Raw genomic sequence first — 21211 nt, forward strand, 5'->3', positions numbered from 1 at the left:
TTCCAGTGGCGCCAATATAACAACTTCATAGATTTGACAGGAGACACATAAGAATATCTCTTTTTGCCGTTAAAATGTATGATTCATATCACTACAGAATTAAGGGTTCTTGTAATATAACATTGAAAAAAAAGCTTGTTACCCGTTAGCCTAGAACTGAGATTGGGAAGAAGTAAATATACCAATTTCCCTTCTTTCCTTTAAACCTCATGCTTCTTCCATAATCACAAATGTTAATCATTTTATAGTTTGTCTAAGCTATGCCAGTGTTTTTAATAGATAAACTCTTTTTCACTGACATGAGACTCTGGTCATTCCTCACTACTTGAGTCCTTCCAGAAGGAAGTTGTAGTCTTCCATGCTCTGTTTAAGCACACTTTTGATTAGGAAGAAATTGGAATACTTCACAGACCTCTAATACTTCAAAGAGAAAACGTGAAAGATCTGGAACTTTGTTTTAACCAGCCATTAAAAGGAGTTTAGAGTTAGAAGGAGTCTCAGTGGCCATCTAGAACCACCCTCATTTTTTTTTTTTACATCTTTATTGGAGTATAATTGCTTTACAATGGTGTGTTAGTTTCTGCTTTATAACAAAGTGAATCAGCTATACATATACATATATCCCCATATATCCTCCCTCTTGAGTCTCCCTCCCACCCTCCCTATCCCACCCCTCTAGGTGGTCACAAAGCACTGAGCTGATCTCCCTGTGCTATGCGGCTGCTTCCCACTAGCTATCTATTTTACATTTGGTAGTATATATATGTCCATGCCACTCTCTCACTTTGTCCCAGCTTACCCTTCCCCCTCCCCGTGTCCTCAAGTCCATTCTCTACGTCTACGTCTTTATTCCTGTCCTGCCCCTAGGTTCTTCAGAACCTTTTTTTTTTTTTAGATTCCATATATATGTGTTAGCATATGGTATTTGTTTTTCTCTTTCTGGCTTACTTCACTCTGTATGACAGTCTCTAGGTCCATCCTCCTCACTACAAATAACTCAGTTTTGTTTCTTTTTATGGCTGAGTAATATTCCATTGTATATATGTGCCACATCTTCTTTACCCATTCATCTGTTGATGGACACTTAGGTTGCTTCCATGTCCTGGCTATTGTAAATAGTGCTGCAGTGAACATTGTGGTACATGACTCTTTTTGAATTATGGTTTTCGCAGGGTATATGCCCAGTAGTGGGATTGCTGTGTCATATGGTAGTTCTATTTTTAGTTTTTTAAGGAACCTCCATACTGTTCTCCATAGTGGCTGTATCAACCACTCTCCACCAACAGTGCAAGAGGTTTCCCTTTTCTCCATACCCTCTCCAGCATTTATTGTTTGTAGATTTTTTGGTGATGGCCATTCTGACTGGAACCACCCACATTTTGTAGATGGGAACTCTCAGCCCCTGAGGTCAGGTGACATACTATGGTTACTCAGGTAACCAGAGGCAGGGCTGGGACCAGGACCCAAGTGCCCACACTCAGGCCTATTCTCTTTTTTTACATCGTGTTATAATGTAGCCTGTGTCATCATAAATATGATAGTCACTTTCTCACTATTCTTCCCATTCCCAACGCATTTTATGATTTTCAAAGATCTAGAAAAGTCATCAGTTACAGTAGGCTTACTATAGCATCTATAGCATTGTACCTGAGAAACCAAAAAATTACTAGAATGAACGTTGTACACCAATGGGCATTGTATATCAGGTTCTTCTTTTTCATGGTACTGCTAACAGTATTTTATAAATAACTATCATGCTTTTTTTTCCTGAAGGTAGGAAAAATGCATATAGAAATAGTGTCATTTTGATGTGCTTAGTTTTGGATGAAAGTGCCTTTAACCTCTCTGAGCTTCAGTATTGTCCATAGAGGAAACTATGACTTCGAAAGCATATGAAGTTCCATAGTCCTCAATTCCTGAAGAGATTTAGGCTGATTTGGGTGCATGTGTAATGTTCAGTAGGAGTGGGTGTGTTAAAACACTTCTCATGAGTTTGCTTAATATGCCGTGATATTAAGATTCTATAAGAATCACAAGCACACCCTCACAGTCTATTTCTGTTCTCCTTCTATTTCTAAAAAGGAACCAATTCCACTTTTACATTTAGTCTTTCGTTACTTTAAAATTAGTACAAAAAATTCTTGGATCCACCTTCAGAACTTAGATTTAGAGAAGATTTAGACTCTGACAAGAAGGAGAGATTCATTCTTTCCAAATTTTCTCACCATAGCATGTCTGTGATTCTCTGAAAGATCTAGATGCTGTTTCCTCAAGTGATGTATAAGGATGCCTGAACAGATGAGCAGAGCTAAAGTGGCTTAGACTTTGTCCTTTTTCATTATGTAAGATAGGGGATAATTAATTGTCTGGTTCTCTCTATTCCCCGTTCCTTCACTCACCTGTGCCTAGAAAACTTACTTGGAAACATAAAGTAAACTACATTCTAGAGAAGAGAATATCCGTAGCTGCCTTTTGTTTCGTTTTGCTGTCTTCCCATTTCATGTGGTGCTCGTTTTCATTATCTTCTGAAGATAACCTTTTTGATCATTCAAGTTTATTGTAGGAAATTTTGAAAATACAGAAAAGATTAAAAAGAGGATAAAAACCATTCTTAATCTGGCAAGTCAGAGGTAATCAATGTTAGCATTCTGGTAAGTTTCTTTCCTATTGCATATTTTCCTTTTTTTTAAAATTCTTAATGAAGACAGTGGAATCATTTGAGTAAACCTACCAATTGGCTCTAAAATTTCTAAAATCCTCATGAATCTCTAATAATCTTGATTCATTTGAAAAAAAGCCATTAATTGATATAAACAAAGAGCAGTTATTATTGTAAATTATCAGATTTCCAGAAAAGTCAAGCAATTTTAGAACAAAGAAATAATGGCTCTATCCATAACGGTCGTTTATATCTTTTCAGCCTCTATAGGAAACTCCGGTAATACACTAGGAAAATGGGAAACAACAGAAATAAAAATTTAAACACTTGGCTGTAGATTTTTGATATTCTGGTTAAAAGAAGATGGTAGAAGAGAAACTAGGTACTTTACTTCTATTTTTTAATCCAGATAGCAAATATTTATTGATTCTCTACTATTTAAAAGTCAGCACATCCTTGCACATAGTAGGCACTCAATAAATATCACATTCCTTCTCTTTGGGAATATATAAAGGAAGTGAAATGGTGCATGTAGTGCTGATTTTCCGTTTTTCAGAATCCATTTGTTGTATTGCCTTGCTGAAGAGTAACAAGTAATGAACTCAAGGTATTGAAACAATCAGTACTTCCTTGACTGTAGGTTCAGCAGCTGTATGAGGTGCCAAAGTTTTTCTCTATAACTTTGTGCTCTACATTCTTTCTCATGATTGAATTGGTCTGGTGTTGGATCAAGGCCAAATTAGTAAAAAAATAAAGGTGAATTCTGTGACTCTGTTTCCATTGATTTGAGGAAGTCAGAAATGAACCAATGTGTTTTGGGTATTCCTTTCATTTTAACTATAGGTTCCTGGAAGAATAAAAATTCAACTTCTCCATCTAGGTAGGGATGAAAAACACACATGAAAGTATTGTCACTGAAGTCACTCTGTACTCGCTAAAGTTGTCCACTGTTAACCAACTGTTTAAAGCATGCTAGATTCTTTGCTCCAACTCTCAAATCAAAATTACTACAAGACAAGAAATAGGATCTCAATGCAAAAACCATGTGGGCGAGGATTTTTTTAAAAAGATTTTCTATCACATATTACTTCATTCATGTTTTCTACATTGTCATTCATTTTACATATGAAGACTTTTCTGGGTCCCTCTTCTCCCAACCTGTTTCCACTGAACTCCCTGAAAGAAATTATTTTGGTTTGTTCTACAAGGGTAAAATATGTTGGAACTCTGTTTAGAAGACCTAGAATTTCCACCTGCTCTAAGGAGAACCACGTCAAGTACCAGTAATTTTTGTAACGTGTAGGCATCGTTGCGCAGTGCTTACTATGAAATACAATGGAACTTTTCTCACTGGTTGGTTTGCAGCACCATTGTAGGAGGAAAGAGAAGAAACTGGAACATATCAAATATTTTTATTGATATATATAAGGGCAAAGAACGGTCCTGGGAAGCTTTGGTCAGAGCCTTTCATCATGACAATAGTCATCAGATCAGAGATGGAAGGGCCTTAGTGGCAATTCAGTTCAGACCCATTGTTTTAAAAATGAGAAAACTAAATTAGCAAGGTTAACAGCCAGTTAGGTGCAGAGCCAACAATAAAACGTAGATCACCTGATCTTCAGCCCAATGTTTTCTTTCTGTTATTGCACACAGCCTGAGTTAAAGCTGGGTGTTCAGTTATGCTGCTAGTTTTCATAGCAGTACTAAGTAGAAAGGGTGAAAAAAATAAAACAGGTAATGATTAAGCTTATTAGCTGATCCATTATTGTCAAAGGAAGCATTATATTATTAACATTTAGCAGTATGTTTTCATTTTTGTTTTACTCTTTCTGTTGTTGGCTGGATTATTATTATTATTTTTAATCTTGGTCCCTGCTATCATATGTGATAAGAGGTAGAATTTTTGAGACATATATAATATCAAGATACGAACTATGAAATTTTTCCTTTTCTTAGGAATTTCTATTTTATATGTGGAATTCTTCCACAGACTAGTCATGCTTCAGACACTTTGAAATTGTGTTTTTGAAACTGAGCGATTGGCTTTTTTCTTTTCTTGCTTTTAGAGACTTTCTGAAACAAAAAGCTGCATTATTTCATCTCTGTGATTCCAATGAACCAAAAGGGGCTATAATCCTGCATCCTTTAATACTTCAAAGGCAGGAGGCATCAAAGCCATCATTTGTACTCTATGCACCAAAGTTCCTTCTGCAGAGATTTATTATCTTGTTAAAATTTAAGGTTAGAAATAAATACTATACTTAATCTGTAACCAAACTGTGTTGTTTGCTCCCTTACTCTTACACCGTATTTTCTGGAACCCCCCAAAAAAGGCATTTGGTAGATAACAAATGAGTGAGTGAATGAACAAATACAGTCACATAATAAATAAATTCTTACAGAAGTGAAACTAGATCATAGGCCCCTAAAGTTCCAAGGAATTTTTTTTTCAATGAGAAGATAAATTCTTTGTAGCTGTGAAGAGCAGCTGAGACCTTGGTTTCTGAATATTTTCCCCTGTACAAATCCACCCACCTGTGAGCCACTCAGTGAATTCATGCCAGTTTGAAAACACGTTGAGTCGCTACCTACTGAAAGAGATAACCCTGTCAAGTATCATGATAAAGAATCAAATGGATTTTACACATATTTTTAGTATACCACCATTAAAAGTAGTGGGAGGGAGGGAGAGCAAAGACGGGAGAGGATACCTTTGAAAAAGCTATTTTTCCACTTACTTTTATGTTGCTTTGGTGTTGACTACTCATCGGTTAAGAATTGGAGATAACTGTTCTTGCTCAGGGGAGATTAAAGACTATATCTTTTTATCTTGAATACATATTTGAAGCATCTGTAGGAGTCTTAGTCCTCTGGTTGTTTCTAACACCTGCATGATTGATTGCCTAATTCTCTCGGTTCTGCAGTGAGAAATTACATCCATAGCAAATACAAAAAGCCTTTTAAAATAGCTATTTTTAGTCATCATTCATACAGTTACTATAAAGATAACAAATATTCATTTATCATTATGTTTTACAGAGATGTGTGTGTGTTTCTTGTAATTTAGCACATAGAGCTTATATAAGAATTAACCAGGTAATAGTACTCTCACGTACTTCGGGTCTGAGGGCGAATGCCTAAAACTTAAGCAAAAAAAGCAAAAAAAAAATGATAACATGATGTATCCTGGTTAATTTAGTATTCTGAAAGCAATGATTTTCTAAGGACTCAAAAAAAGAAAAAATAAGGCACTCGATCTAGAATACCCTTCATCCCAATATTTACCTCCACAATTTGGAAGTCTGAGCCATCAGTTAGGTTATTTTGAATTATAATGTACTGTCATATTTGGAAAACATTGCCACCACCTTATATGTTGGTCTTCTTTCTTTTCCCCTCAATGCTCTCCAGAGACTTTCTCTGTTTTCTGTTGTGTCCCCATCTTTTTCGTTATTTTAAGAACAACTCAGGTTGTGCTAAGTTAATGATAAAACTAGAATCTCTCACTCAGATTATTTGCTCTGTGATAAAATGAAACAATTGTACTGTTGCTCACCAAGGTCCCCTCTCTTCTTTGGGAGAATATTTAGCTCAAAATGTTAACAAGCCCAATATTAAGCCTTAAAAAATTGTGACTTCGAGTCATAGTTCTTTGTTTCCCATAACACACAATCTGTGTGAATGCAGCCTTATGGAAGGTAATTTCGGTCTTCATCGGTAAAGTGATTGAAGCCAGTACTTTTGATTCACATAGAAATGTGAGTTAAAGTGCATTTTTGTCCACAGGTTTGCATGTATATTCAGAGCCGCACAGACACATTCAACCCTGAATAACCTGCCTCCCTCCTTCAATGCTAAACTTCATCTTGCCCATGCAGAGAACGCTGGGGACCTGTGCTCATTCCAGGCCCATTTTGCAACCTGCCAAAGCTATTCACAGAAGTCGTGATGTGCGGGGATGGAGTGTCTCCACTCAGCCATCCGCTACTGCATGGTTTGAAGCAATTAAGACAGTTTCCCAGAGACCCTAACTTTCTCTCAGTGCGTAGTTTATACACTGGAGACTATAAACAAAAACTAAATGTCCCAATACAATGTGTGTCCCAAACATTGCAGGTTATTTGAGATACACTTTTCCAGATAAAGTAACTTTCCAGGTAAAAATGTGGTTCATTTGAAATATATTCTGTTTTAAATTTGTAAGGATTTTCACAAAATTGGAATAAGATCTGAATTTCAAAAAAGATATAGCTTCTTAGGCATATTTCGTGGTTTGAGAAGTTTATAAAAAGCATAGTAATGGTTTATTACTTTCATAACCAAAATACAGATTTGCTGTTATGCAATTAAAATTACATTTTAATTTTATCTCATTCCGTGTAGGACCTATAACTCAAATTGGATTATTTACATGTTTAAAGTATTTCTAAAAGATTATGTTTTTAAGTAGCATCTGTGGAATTTGAACGTAAATTCAAAATCATCCTCAAATATTTGCAATGTGTATGTAGATCTTAACTTCACATCTTAAAGCAAAGATCTCAATCTTTAACCGACTTTCAGAGCATTTCCTAAACGGATTATATGTATGTTAGTGAAATCAGTGTGTAATTAATTTCCTTTGTTAAAAAAATCTCCGTTTTCCCTCCACACAGTGAGCATGGCCACAAGCAGGCTAATAGGTGCTGTGGCCGGCACCATTCTGGCCCTGGGGGTGATTTTTGGAGGCACAGGGTGGGGAATAGAGTAAGCATCTTTCTGCGTTTCAGAGTGTTTCTGTTTGGTTCCTGGCGTGTGAGCTGACCCTTGGCATCCGACTCCCCCATGTGTTGTCTCATTGCTGTGTTCCCCGTGGTAGTGCCCCTTGTGGTGTGATTTGGATGTGTTTGTGTCCTGTGGTTTTCTCGTGCAGTGGAGAACCTTCTCCTGCCTGGAACAATGTGGGGCATAAAATAATATTGGGGTGCTTATGATGTCTTCACAATTAAGGCAATGGTCCAAAAGCTTCCATTGCTCCTCCATTTGTAAAAGTAATTTTAAGATACAGACTTTTTTGGACAAACTATTGACAAAAATGCTTTTATATGAGAGTTTGTTAGGATTCTTATAACAAGTTTAATCTTCACCAGTCAAACAGATCCACGTATACAGTTAGGAATTATCAACAGTTGTATCTCCTTTTAAAGATAATCCAAATGTAGCCACTAATATTTCCTCCATTTATTTAGAGTGATACAGGAGGCTTCAGCTTAATTTTTTTTTAAAAAGAAGATATTCAGGATACTGCCTTTATTTTCTTCTTATAGAACAGGTTAATCATTCAAATCAGAAGTTTACATAAATATTTGGAAACAAGGAGCCTTAAGAAAGGGAAGATATTTAGTGCAAACCTTAAGTGAACAGTTGCAAATTATCTGGTGCGTTTGTCTTAAAAATAACGAGTGTATAAATAAATATATTGTGTGCCACTTGCCCTACACAGAAATACAGCTCTTCTCATTGGTGCTTTAATTTAGGTTGCTCTGTACTTGATCCACGTCCTCACAACAGCTGTCATTTCTCCATGGGATATAGCTTTTATGAGGTTGCCAATCTGTAAACTAAAAGATTATTCTAATATTTTCCCCCTCTAATTACAGAGAAAGCATTTACAAATAACAGAAATACCCCACACATGCTGTCTTTTCTATTCAGTGTAGTGGTGGTAACCCTCCCCAGTGGCCCAGGAATGATTTCCTAGTATCTTAAGGAAACACCAGATAAACTCTATTCAACCTCCCCAAACCACGGGCTTGTTGCTAACATCACACACGTTCCTCCTTAGTCCCATTAGTTGCTGCACACAGTACAGTACGGGCCTGGGAGACCTCAGCACCAAAATAGCATTAAGAGAGGAGGAGTCCAGAGGTGTCACTTTGTGTTGAAGATTACCTAAGCTTTCTCTCCCCTGACTGAAGGGCTTTGACTAGACTGGGATCTTCTAACTCACATCCCATCTGTATGGACTGTGAAGCTAATTAATCCGAGGGAAGCTAAAATACTGGAAAAGATATTTTATTTCTCTTTACTTGTTAGAAAATAAATATTTTATTTCTCCTTACTTACTTGTATATGACAGAGGTAAAATATTTAGAGAAAACAAGAACTTTGTCCTGTAAAATTTCGCTTTGGGTCTGTTAACTGGATTACATACAGAAGCAACATTCCTTTTCCAGGAGAAATTCTATATACATTTATGTGAAATTCCTCCCTGAAGAAAGGTAGTTTTCTAAAAAATCATCCCAATTCCATTTTTTATATTATTTTATAGTATATAAATTCCATTTTATATCATTTTATACTATTTATTGGCCATAACTGAAATGTACTAACAGAAGGGATGAATTTTAATAAATTTCCCTTGGAAAAATTTAGAGCTGGGCAAAATCCAAGGCCTTTGCTGTAAGGCATAGTCTTTGTTACCAACCTTTGTTTCATCTACCCTTCCACTGTTGTTAGCTTGTGGCTTTTTCTGGTTGTGACAGGTAAGTCCGTATGAGCATATATGTATTTCTTTAAAATAGATTTATTTATTTAACTTGGTTTCTGCACTCTTTTTGTCTATTAGTTTACTGGTTTTTTTCCTTCCAATTCTAAATTTTGCCATAATTGCTAAAAACAGAAATATAGCTTTTTAAAAATAAAATCCACATAGTATGATATAGATGGTTTTAACACTTTTTGGTTCAACTGATAGTATTAATGTTCATTTAGTCACTGAGGATTCCACAGAGCTTTTTTTTTTGGTTTTGTTTGGGATTTTTGCCTTTACTTCTACTCCTTAGTTTATAATTGTAAATCAGGAATCATTTCTCATGGATTATGTATTGATTCTAATCCCAACCTATGCTTTCTGGGCTGGTAAAGTACAAATCATTTCTAAAGCATACGGAATGTAGACGGCAATACAAATTTTTTGAAAGTTTGTTTCAAAATTTGATTCCTTATTAAAATGTGGGAGTTTGGGATTGACATATACACACTGCTATATTTAAAATAGATAACCAACAAGGACCTACTGTATAGCCCAAGGATGTCTGCTTAATATTCTGTAACAACCTAACTGGGAAAAGAATTTGAAAAAGAATAGATACATGTATATGTATAACTGAATCACTTTGCTGTACACCTGAAACTAACACAACATTGTTAATCAACCATACTCCAATATAAAATAAAAATTTTTAAAAGAAGAACAAAAGCAGAAAAAAATGTGGGGAGGAAATACAGCTAAATGGGATAATGTTTAGCAATCTTAAAGATAGTAAATTGTTTTGGCTTTGCAGGCCGCAGGGTGTCTGTCATAGCCTGTGCGTACCTCTGCTGTCTCTGCATGAAAGCAGTCATAAACAGTATGTAAACCAATGAACGTGGCTGTGTTCCAATAAAATTTCTTTGCCAAAAAAGCATCGGGGGCATATTTGGCCTGTGGTCTGTAGTTCGCTGACCCTCAGTTTGTAGCATAAGCTTGAGAGTCAGACAAATTTGTGTTCAGATTTTGCCTCTGTCTCTTATTAACTTCTAGAAGCCTCTGTTTCTTCATCTATTAAGCAGGGATAATCATAGTTCCTATCTCGTAAGGTTTTTGTGAGGATCAAATGAAATAATATTTGTCAAGAGCTTAGAACTGTACCCGGCATGTAGTAAGTGCTCAATATACAGTAGGTAATCTGCTTTTCCTGCACTCATTATTATTTATTCTTTTCAGTGTGTCTCTACAGGCCACTGAGGTTTATGTTCTGTAGAACCTCAGTGGTTAGCCTGTGAAGACCACATCCCCCAGCCTCCCATTGTCCCCCAGACTCACTCATCCTCCACCTCCCCACTCATGCCCACAGCACTGGGAGGTCTCCGAGTAAAAACATACAATGCACACAATTTTGGTGCTGCTAAAAGTGGCATCCATTTATGTACACAGTTGAGGGCACTGATGTGAGCAGAAAAGAGAATTTTTTACACAGAAATGAATGTATACACAAACTCAGGATCTTAGGGGAACTATGAAAATTGGCCTCGTGACTTCTGAAACAGAGATATATAGTTAGGACTGGAAGTGGCTTGCCGTTAGGAGCACTGGACCTGCATATTAGCATCCTGGAGGTTGTGATACTTAGAATAATTCGTTTGCTGAAGTTAGCGTTTCTTACATTTAAAAACAGTGAGCTAAAGTATTTTCCATGTGGGTGGAGAGGATTTACTGTATGTTTCAACTCTTAAACAACTGATAGAAGCTCCACCTTGCATTTTCTTTCTTGCTGTCTTTCCGACTCTCTCTCTCTCTCTCTCTTTTTTTTTTTTTTTTCAACTATCTCTAAACCTCAGATTTCTCTTAGCAATAACTGGAAAATTGAAGATAGATTCAATTTTCAAAAGAACCTAAGGAATCTTTTTCCCATTTCTACTGAATTACCCAAATGAATTTTATGCTTCCTTTATATCTTGTCTTTGGAACCCCATGTTGCTGTGTAAACACTGTATAGGTCTGTACAGTGAAGCTCTTTGAGAGCTTCAACGTTTCTATTTTTTGATACCCTCCTTCCGACTTCTACATTTTAACTGTCTCCAACGGGGGATAAAAAATTTAGCATTCAGACAACTTTATGTGCTGCTTGAAAGAGCATTTCAGTGGAATAGTTTTCCTTCTTTTCATGCCCTCATTTGCCAGTCAGATTGAATGAATTCTAACGCAGTAGTGTTCTTTATTTGCTCTTTTACTTGTTTGATTTGTGATACTGGGAAAGGGGAGGAGAAGAAAGATGGGCAACGGCAGCTATTGGGCATCCATAATTTGCTTCAAATTCTGAAAAAGGTGAACGGAATGAATTATTCTGTCAGTGGTGCAGAAACTTTGGCTTTCCAGGTAGATGAATCCAAGCAGTAGCTGTCTATAAATAAAGGCGATTTAAGTGTTTAGCGATCTTTTATGCAGGGGACTTACTTCCTGAAACTGCTTATGTGCCTGTCCCTGGTGGTAATGAAAGTGGTCGGCTCATATGACTTTCTTCCCATGATCCTTTGTCACAGGTCCTAGTGCCACCAATCTCATAATAGGCTCCATCGCTGGTGCCATCCTGGTAGCAGCTATTGTCCTTGGGGGCACAGGATGGGGATTTAAGTAAGCAATGCCGCATGTCTTCTTCTCAGTGGCTCTGGTACTTCTCTTTTCTGCTTACATAACTAAGTTTTGAGTTCCTGCTACCAGATTTCGAGTTTTAACAATAAAACTGCTAAAAATAAATATTTTTGTTCAGAAATGGGTCAGAAATGAAGAAACATGGAACCTCAAATATCATCTTCAGGCAAGTGGGAAAACATGAAATGTAGAAGGCATTCACGTGCACTGCTTAAAGGAGAAGTTCTTTGATAAAATAACTTTTAGGAGCAAGCATCCTGAGAAACATTTATTTATATGCAGATAATCTAGGAAACTATGTCATTGGAAATAAGTGGATAAAACTGTTTAAAACTGGTGTATATGCCATTGACATTTTGAAATTTTCACAACCTAAGTAACCATTTGGTTCTTATTTTTCACATGTAACATGTATAGCTTTGTGATTCGAAAAGCTTCATTAATTTTATAAAAACAGATTTAAAAAAATAGTTTGATTAATTCCCTAAACTACTGAATTGGTTTCTCATTGGAATTTGAAGTCTGTGGCTTTGTGACACTTCCTATTTTCTAATGAACTGTTAATATTGACATGACTGGTAGGCCTTTATGTTTTCATATGACCTTTCAGTTTGGATTGTACATTGATCACTGAAGTAAGTTTGTTTAAATAGACACACCAGATAATCACAAACAAACCTTAACTGTGGTCCAAGTTTTTGGACCTAATTTATCCAGTTTGGATGTTTCCATACCTTGGATTCATTGGATAATTGCCTTTTATACCTTTTCGTGCTGTGATGACTTGATTATTGTGGTTTGTAGATAAGACCTCCTGTGCCAAACACTCCCTGTGATCAATTCAGTTTCAATTAGATCTAGGGAAACAAATTTAAACAGGAAATAAGACCATTACCCAAATTCAAAACCCACTTTGCCTCCCTCTGGTTATTTAACAGAGGAAGTTTTTGACCTAAATTGAAAGTTTCAATTGAAATTGAAAGTTTCTGACCTTGAATTATCTGAATAATTGCCTTAATTATGAACTTTATTCTATTTTATGTTTGGAATTCTGAATTCAATATATTTAAGCCAGGTAAAATGTTATTATTAGAAACTGATTATGAAAGAAAAACAAACCAATAGATGATTTAAATAAATTCAACATTTTCTGCTAATTTTGTTATTATATTAAGATTTAATGCATAAGCCTACAAGGTTTTGAGTGGCTTCAAGTTGGAAAGGTGTTATCAGATGGGACGTCTTTTCTACAGGGATATTTATAAACTTGAACTTGTTTGGCGAAACAGTAATTTTGGCATCGAAATACTTTGAAAAACACACACAAAGTAAGCAAGTCCTGTTTAAATTTCTTGTATGGTATTACCAAAATATTGCCCAGATGGTGAGTCTCTCACATGGTACCTAACAAAAGAATATATGTTTGTTTGGGCTGACCTAATTCCAACAAAAACTTTTCAGTGTCTCATTACTGTAAAAATGTCATTGTACGTTGCAGTAGTTCCAGGATCTGTTATCATTCTAGAATGCTCCTTTGAACTTTTTCAAAAATATGCCTCAAGAAAAATAAATTGGGCTCATGCCCAGGCTTATGCCTCCTTAGTGTTAGGAAACCTCAGTTTCAAAGGCCTGGAGAAGAGTCTCCTGGGCATCTTTGCCATCCAGCCACCTGCAGTGACAGATGTATCACTTCAGCATTTGGAGATAAGAGCACTGTTCTGTAGCAGGACCTCAAAACAGTGGCCTGGCCTAGCTCACAGCTTGAATTGCATGTTTCTTTGGGGAAAAACAAAAAAGCCTTTATCACTGTGTATATAAGTGGATTAGGCCCGTACAGTTCATTTATATCTGCGAGAGATGTCTAATCATCAGAACACACACACACACACACACAAAAAGAGGGGAGAAATGGATACTTAATGAGGTGAGAAAAACAGCCTTTCTGGGGATGCTGTGCAGACACGTGTACGGCTGGGCTGTGTCAATACCCCTTCCCATCCCTATGACCCTTATAGGAAGACATTGTAGCAGGCACACAGTAGTGCGAAGTAAATATTTGTATGCCCTGAAACAAAGAAAAAAATGAAGGCAGAATTCTCGAACATGTCGCTTTAGCCGTTTAAATTCGGAGAAGCTGCTACTCTTTGTGCTATTGGTTTGCTCCATGAGGAGCTTTATATTTTCAGAGTTTAGATCTTTAGATTTTAATAGTAACCATGTGGTTTGTATGAAACTTTAAATAACTGCTTACACCTTGCAATAAAACGCTTTGGGTGCTGAATGATAAAGCTTAGGTTTTCCCACCATTTGGACAGTTTTGGAGATGATTAGTCTAGAGGTGATTTGGAAGTAAAATTATTTCCTAGTTGAACTGAAACTTCGAGTTTTTTCATTGAGTTCAGTGTAGATACAAAAGAGCTTTCTTTAGAATCAGAAGTTGAAAACAGTTTTTAAAAAGGATTGCTCTAAATAAATACCTTTATTGGAAATCCCTCCTGAAACGGGTTTTTATTACTAGACGGGAAATTGGCAAAGTAGCCTGAAGAATCTGAGGGTACATAAACTTTTAGATTAAAGGAAAATATATTAACTGCTCAGGGGAAGTACTGCTTTTTCCTAATGTCACATTTCTTTAGGTATAACACTGAGTAACATAGATGTGGAGGAAGTATCATACCAAACATGATCTGTTAGAGTATGCATGAGAAATACAGCTGTGCTCTGACTCCTGACACTGTCTGCCGTTCTTTTTGGTTCTTTTTTTTAAACCATATTTCCCCTGAAATAGGTGGTAAAGCATATGTGAGTGTACATGCATGTGTGAATGTGTACATATTTGTGTATGTAAAGTGATAATGAAGCTTTATCAAGATTGCTGTGGTCAAAAAAATAATATGAATTTAGATTACTTCTTTTTAGCAGAATAGTAGAGTCTGAAAGTTGTGGTTAACGTAAGTAAGACTTGCATGAGCAAGGTTGTGAAACTCTTAAAGAGAAAAAAATGCTTAATTTGGTAGGTTATTTTTTTTTAATATTCTGATGTATTGGATAATGTGGTAGGCATACCTTAGTAACTTCAGTAATTGCATATTCCAAGTATGAAGATGGCTAAGGGATAATTCAGTCTATGAACTCACAGTCTTTGGGGGTGTCAGGATTTTTCTCTGAGAAATCCTGTGAAAACTGAACATAGGCCCTTGGCACACCAATTTGTCCAACTTTCCACCACATCTGCATCGATTTACACTCACGCCATGCTCTTTTTTTCTCTCCATCCCTACACACACTAAATAAAGCTACGAATTGTGCTGCGGAAGATTGCAAACCTCTGTCCTGGTTGACTCCTGGAGACTCATGGCCCCTGTCCAGTGCTGAATAATAATGCTGCCCCACTAGGTCATTAGAGCTGTTGCTTTCCCTGGACTTTGGAAAAAAATCGAGACAATGAAGGATCGTTTTAGTAGCATTTAGGATCATTCTCTAAAGCTTAGGAAAAGTGACAAATATATAAAAAGAAAATTGCATCTCTCCATCTAAAAATGAACAGAATTGCTGTTATTAACCTAGATATGGCTTTTTAGCTGAATTCCTTAAATTTGAAGACAGGAATTTTGATGTGAACCATATGGTCATTTATATGCACATAAAGTATATCAACATCATAGGCAACGGTAGTAGAAAAGAGGAATTCTAGGTGATGGTAGGAAAAGAACTTGAAGGTAATAGATGATGCCAGAGTTTGTTGGCGATTCATATCACAAGATTTTAGGATGAATATTGAGTTCTTCCAACCATATTATAATCTCAGTCTGTGGAAGACTGTTGCCATGTCCCATTATTCCGCTGCTTGCTCTCTGCATGGGATTTGGTGGCAGGAATGGCCGTCCTAGCCTGGCAGAGCTCCTCCTGACATTAAAAGTGTTAATTTAATAAGTCTGTGGAATTACATATGTGGTTTCCTCTCTATGAGAAGTTACTTGCGATACAAGTCCTTACTGAGCCTGACTTGAACTCTAGGAGATTCTGTTTGGCTTTTGTTCCTTGTCATTGGAAGTGCTAAAGAAAAGACTGTTTACGTGTTTGCAATAAATGAAATTTAAAGGACCATATCTGGATTATCACAAGGAAAGTTAACCGAATTGTTTGAATGTCACATTGGATGAAATTTGAAAGGAACTTAATATTGCTAATGACATTTTCTCAAAAAAGCAAATGTCCTTTTTTCTTTTTTTTTGCTTTTCATTTTTATAGAGTTAGGAAATGGGATCAATTTTAGGTAGTCTTTCCATGAGGAGGATAGCCAGACTGCCGCTTATCTGAATTACATGACCATATCCCAGTGCAAAATAAGGAGCCCTATTCCTCTAGTACCTGCGACTCCTGGGTTAGGCACTTTCTCACTCAGACCTCACAGGTGGTGGTGGTGTTGGGTTGGCCAGAAAGACCCACTTCAGCTCCCTGACTCAACCCCCTGGGGAAGGGAACTCAGTCTAAGGTGACCAAGGAGGCGGGGTTGGGCAAAGGGTTCTTGGTGGGCAGGTGATGACTCATCATGGAAAGAAAAGAAGGTCTTAGTGATGGATAGACATACCCTTAAAAGAAGACCTGAGACTTTGCAATTCCAAGATGGTCATTGTTACCTGAAGTGCTTTTTAAAAATTTTGTATAGATGTATATGTGGTATAATATATAGTAGACAAAAGTACAGGTTTTTCAAAAGTAGTGAAAATGGATGAAAACTGGGTCAATGCAGGGTTTATGGATTACACTAATATTTTATAATGATCCAGAAATACCTTGCAGGTTATGATGAAAAAGTGAGCTGCCTTCAGAATCTAGTGAGCAGAGGTATTCAGACGAAACACTGTGGAAGAAAAGCAGCAAACATCTACGCATGAGAGTAGCGCTTTCTCATTAAAATAGAACAAAGAGACTTGACAGGCAGTTCTCAACGTACAGTAGCCCATAGTGGTTTTACAGTTTACCCCTGAGGAACCCTCACAGTCAGCCTGCTGCAGGAGTATCCCTCTCTGTCTTCATCACGGGGCTCCACTTTCTCCCTGCTGGGACATCAGTGGAGGAAACATGGTCCTGGAATTCCCCATTGGTTTCTAGAGTCCATTTTCCCATAGACAGGAGGGTGGCTTGGCTTCCTGGTCTGGCCTGGGAGTCCAGTCATACTGTAGAACATTTTCTGTATAAAAAATGCACTCTAAGCTTCAAAAACTGACTTTTAAAAGGAGCACAAGCTTCTGGACACTAGAGGTTGCCTGTATGCCAGGCTGAAATGGAATTTCATATCTCCATTTAAAAATGAACCAGGGAATTCCTGGTTAGGACTCAGTGCTTTCACTGCCGTGGGCCCGGGTTCGATCCTTGGTCAGGGAACTAAGATGCCGCAAGCTGCACGGTGCAGCCAAAAAAAAAAAAAAAGAACCACATTGTCATTATGACCGTAAACGTGGCTATTTATCTGATGTTCCCTGAACTTGAATGAGGGCAATATAGTCATTTACATGGGTAGCATGAGCACACTTGATCTTTCCTCCACATCCGCTTTTGACATTAGTTTAACATTTCTCATGAGTTCCAGCAATACATATCTAAATAGGTTGGGGCTCCTAGTCCGTCAGGGTCATTTCACCAGGTCAAGCAGTCCCTGTTTTTCCCCACCTGACTCGCAGGGCGTGTGGTTCCTTATACATCTACCTTCAAGGGCAGTGAACAGGTAGAGACACAGGTCCTGTGCTCTGAAGTAAACTAGCTCAGTGACAGATACATCACGGGAGACTTCCTGTTTGTTCTCACCACTCTTTCCTGGGCAGCTTCAATAATGGCTGCTTTTAAGAATACTGACCCAAAAGAGGGTTGAAGGGTTGGGGAATGGTGAAGAGAAAAAAGTAGCACTGTTGGAAATAGTGTTTGCACTACATGTTAGCCAGTGATCCACATGCTTAAGCCGTTGATGAAGATGCCATAATGAAAAGGTTAAAAAAGAGAAGGGAGATTTTCTTTAAAGATGTTTATTTTTGCTATTTCCAAAGAGAAGCATAAAAGGGGTCATGTCGGAAAAAAATAAGAACTTTGCGGGATGTCTTTCTACATATTTTGAGCTTTGGTATTGTTCTGATTTTGAATTACCTCTGGGCGAGGAGGAATATACTGTAATCCTTTTGGTGCTTAGAGCTGTAAGGGTATCCAACCGGCCCCAAGTGAGTGGGCAGGGGGATGAGGGATCCTGGGGACTCGCTGGTCTCCAGGTTTGCATGATGCCGCGGTGGCAGCTGCGTTGCACCCGCTCAGTGTGCAGACTGAATGCATGAGCCCCCTTGCTCGATGCCCCACATAAAGCCAGACCACGGGGAGGTTGCAACTAACTTTTGTTGTTGCCTTGTAGTGTCTTGCTGGTTCGTTCTTTTCTCTTTTTAAACATAGGAACCTCTTTTTAGGAGACCGGACACCGTGAGCAAGGCATTTTAACTTGCTTACTTCAAACTAAGCTAAGCTGCTGCATTTGCTTAACTAACCCAAGCCTGTGTCCATTCTCCCTTGAGTGTACTGTCTTACTGTGCACTCAGGTTTTCAACTTTCTAGGTAAGAAAAATGCTTGTTCCAGAGTAGGGTAAGAGCTCACACCACCAAGGCAGCAAGATAACTGAGTAGAGCAAAGGTATTTGTTTTTGTTTTTGTTTTTTCCACTTTGACAAAAGCGGATCCACTGATACAGAACTCTCAAGTTCTGGAAGGAAGTAGCTATAAGACCTGCAGAATTTTTCTTAGTTTTGCTGATAGCCCCCTAAGTGGGAGAGCCTCCCTGGAATAATTTATATCTAGTTAAAATTAGCCATGTCGTTTACTTCTGAAACAGACAAATTGGGCTGCCCAGTGGCTTTCTGTGATTTACAATGAACAACTTGAAGCTTCTTTTGGTATTCATAAATGAATATACACTGGCAGGGAGGTTGTAGCAACAGCCCAAAGTGTGAGCTGTTCTGTGTTTCAATTTCAAGTTATTTGGGAACATCTGCCTTGGGGCCAGTTGATCACTTTGCTCTGGAACTAGCATTGTTGTCATTATCATTACCCTTCTCTCATCACTATCTGATTGATATTGTGGATTTTTCCCCTCTGCTTGCATCTTCTTTTGACGCACCCTGGAAGAAATGTCAAGAAGAGGAGGTTCGATCCTACTCAGCAAGGCCCCATCTGAATCAGCGGCACTGGATGAACGGCATCTTGCACTGTTGGATTCTGGGTGTGACATACTTGCAGCATCGTTGCCGGAACTCTTAAGTCTGTAAACAAAAACACTGGGTGGTAATGACTACAGAACTAAAGTTGGGGTGACAGGGATGGGGTAAAAGAAAACTGTCCTTTTTGGAAATAATTTCAAAGAACCTCCTCCCACCACCTGTCAATAAAAGGGAGCAAAAGACAATGTTATAAAAAGAACGATTTCAGAATTTTTTTTTCCAATGAAAGGAAGAAGGAACAACAACAAAAATTAAGTGCAATAAAAGAACCATTAAAAAATAGCAAATGTTTTTTTTCTTTCCTCAGCCTGTTGGCACTTAATATCGTCTAAATGGTTTGGCATGATTTTTTTTTCTTTTCCTACCAATGACACACTCCAGCGGCATGAAGATCAAAGGGTAAACTCTGCATGGCATATATAAAACAAGCAGCTAGCAAGCCAACCACAGCAAAGCCTGCAACTGAATTCCTAAGGTGAAGGTGACAGATGAGCCCATGGAAGCTGCCTGACCCCCAGCCCCCTAGTCTAGACCAGGCCACGAGGAGCTCCACACACCCCTGCTCTTGTTGATTCACTTTCCCGTTGTCTTTTCTCCTGGACCGAGCATCCTTTGGAAATGGGAGCTGGAATTTGAACAATGAAGCTATTGTATAGTTCTTTTATAAATGTAAATATGGAAATAAGAGATTTTGACACATCGGTTTCACTTGTCTGTACTGAAATATTTCTCTTGTAAAGGTTCTCTGTAAATTTGAGTTTATTGTTTGCTCCCCATCTTTTTGGGTTCTTTTCTCTATTTCTTTCTGTCTCTGTCCTTCTCTCTTGTAACGTGTTGTACAGTGATTCTTAGGTTTGCTTCAAAAAAGACAGATGTGGCCACGGATTCAGGGATTTGGGGCACAAAACAGGTGCAATTAAAAAATGAAATGCTTGAATGAGATGAAATGCTTGAAACCAAAAACAAACAAAGTGTGGGGGACACAAGAACAAAATAACCCATATGAAAAATATAAAAATTATGTAAATGCAAATATATGTACTAAGTCTCTAAATTTTTTTGGATGTCATTATAAACATATGTATATAATGTAAGAAAGTAGACACCCTCTCAAATTAATCACAAAAGTGCCAAGCTCACGGTTTTAGCTTTTGGTTCTGACAATTTTCTTTCCCTGTCTTTAATGTGAAAGGAGGATAAACTTAAAGCCTTAAATTAAAAAATAATTTTTAAATGTTGAAAGCTTGAGGAAGAAGTTAAGCTTTCCATTTTATTCATATCTATTATTGTCAGTATTTCATTCATGCTTTCAACTTCCTGCCTCAAAATATATATGGTAGATACCCACTGTAAAGCTGGTCATGGGGACAGAAACAACAATTACCTTCTTGTGAGCATTGTTAAAATAGTCTTTACTTCTGTGTGTTGTATTTTCAACAAACCTTGTTTGGCCCACAGTGTATGGCCGGTCGGTGGAATGTTGCGCTGGATTACAACAGGATTCTACTATATACAAATTCACATCCTTCTTTCCTCTCCTGGCAGATTTGCAGATGTAATCTGGGTTCCCAGGTCCCTCTAAATTTAATTCACCGTCATTGAATTCTTCTATTTATGGTCAAGATAGCTTTTGTTCAAGTGTTAGGTATATACTTTCATAAAGAAATTTGGTCCCAGCTTTGTTTTGAATGTAAACACTTGTACATGATCCTTTCAGTGAGCAGCCTTCTAGAGATGAGTTTTCCTGAAGGCCCCCAAAGAGCCCGCACTTCTTTAATGTCCTGTTTTTAGAAACAGGACATCCAATTGTACTAGTCACTTCTTCATGACAACCAAATTAGTTGCTAGATCGAGCTTTAAATTCCTCTTCAGCGAGATTCATGACACTAGTCTCACCACTCTTGCTTGGACTTTGCAAAGGATTAAGTCCGAAAAATGTACTGCTGAAACAGTGGGGTTTTCCCCAGGTTATCTTTAATTGTGGAAGTATCGCAATCATAGAGCAGAAACCTTAATTTCTCTATGCTACAATAAACCATAACCTAACATCTTAATCCTGTTACTGCTTTCTGAGTCCTAGGTGCTACACAGGTAGGCAGTCTTTCTCTAGAACTAGCTGTATGTTTA

General features: G+C 37.6%; 1 protein-coding gene across 2 annotated transcripts in view; it reads left to right on the forward strand.

Moving 5' to 3' along the window:
- ADAM23 (ADAM metallopeptidase domain 23) overlaps window positions 1-19041 on the forward strand; it is a gene marked incomplete at both ends in the record, with an annotated part of 161698 nt that extends 142657 nt beyond the window's left edge. The window contains 2 exons of one of the 2 annotated variants that reach the window (XM_079924205.1): window positions 7315-7405; window positions 18993-19041. In XM_079924205.1, coding sequence (XP_079780331.1) covers window positions 7315-7405; window positions 18993-19041 — 140 coding nt within the window. Of the gene's footprint in view, window positions 1-7314; window positions 7406-11722; window positions 11814-18992 lie in introns of both variants that reach the window. The other variant, XM_079924204.1, reaches the window with a different exon arrangement.
- Window positions 19042-21211: the final 2170 nt, after the last annotated feature.

The sequence above is a fragment of the Stenella coeruleoalba genome (assembly GCF_951394435.1).
Source record: "Stenella coeruleoalba genome assembly, chromosome: 6".
Lineage (NCBI taxonomy): Eukaryota > Metazoa > Chordata > Mammalia > Artiodactyla > Delphinidae > Stenella > Stenella coeruleoalba.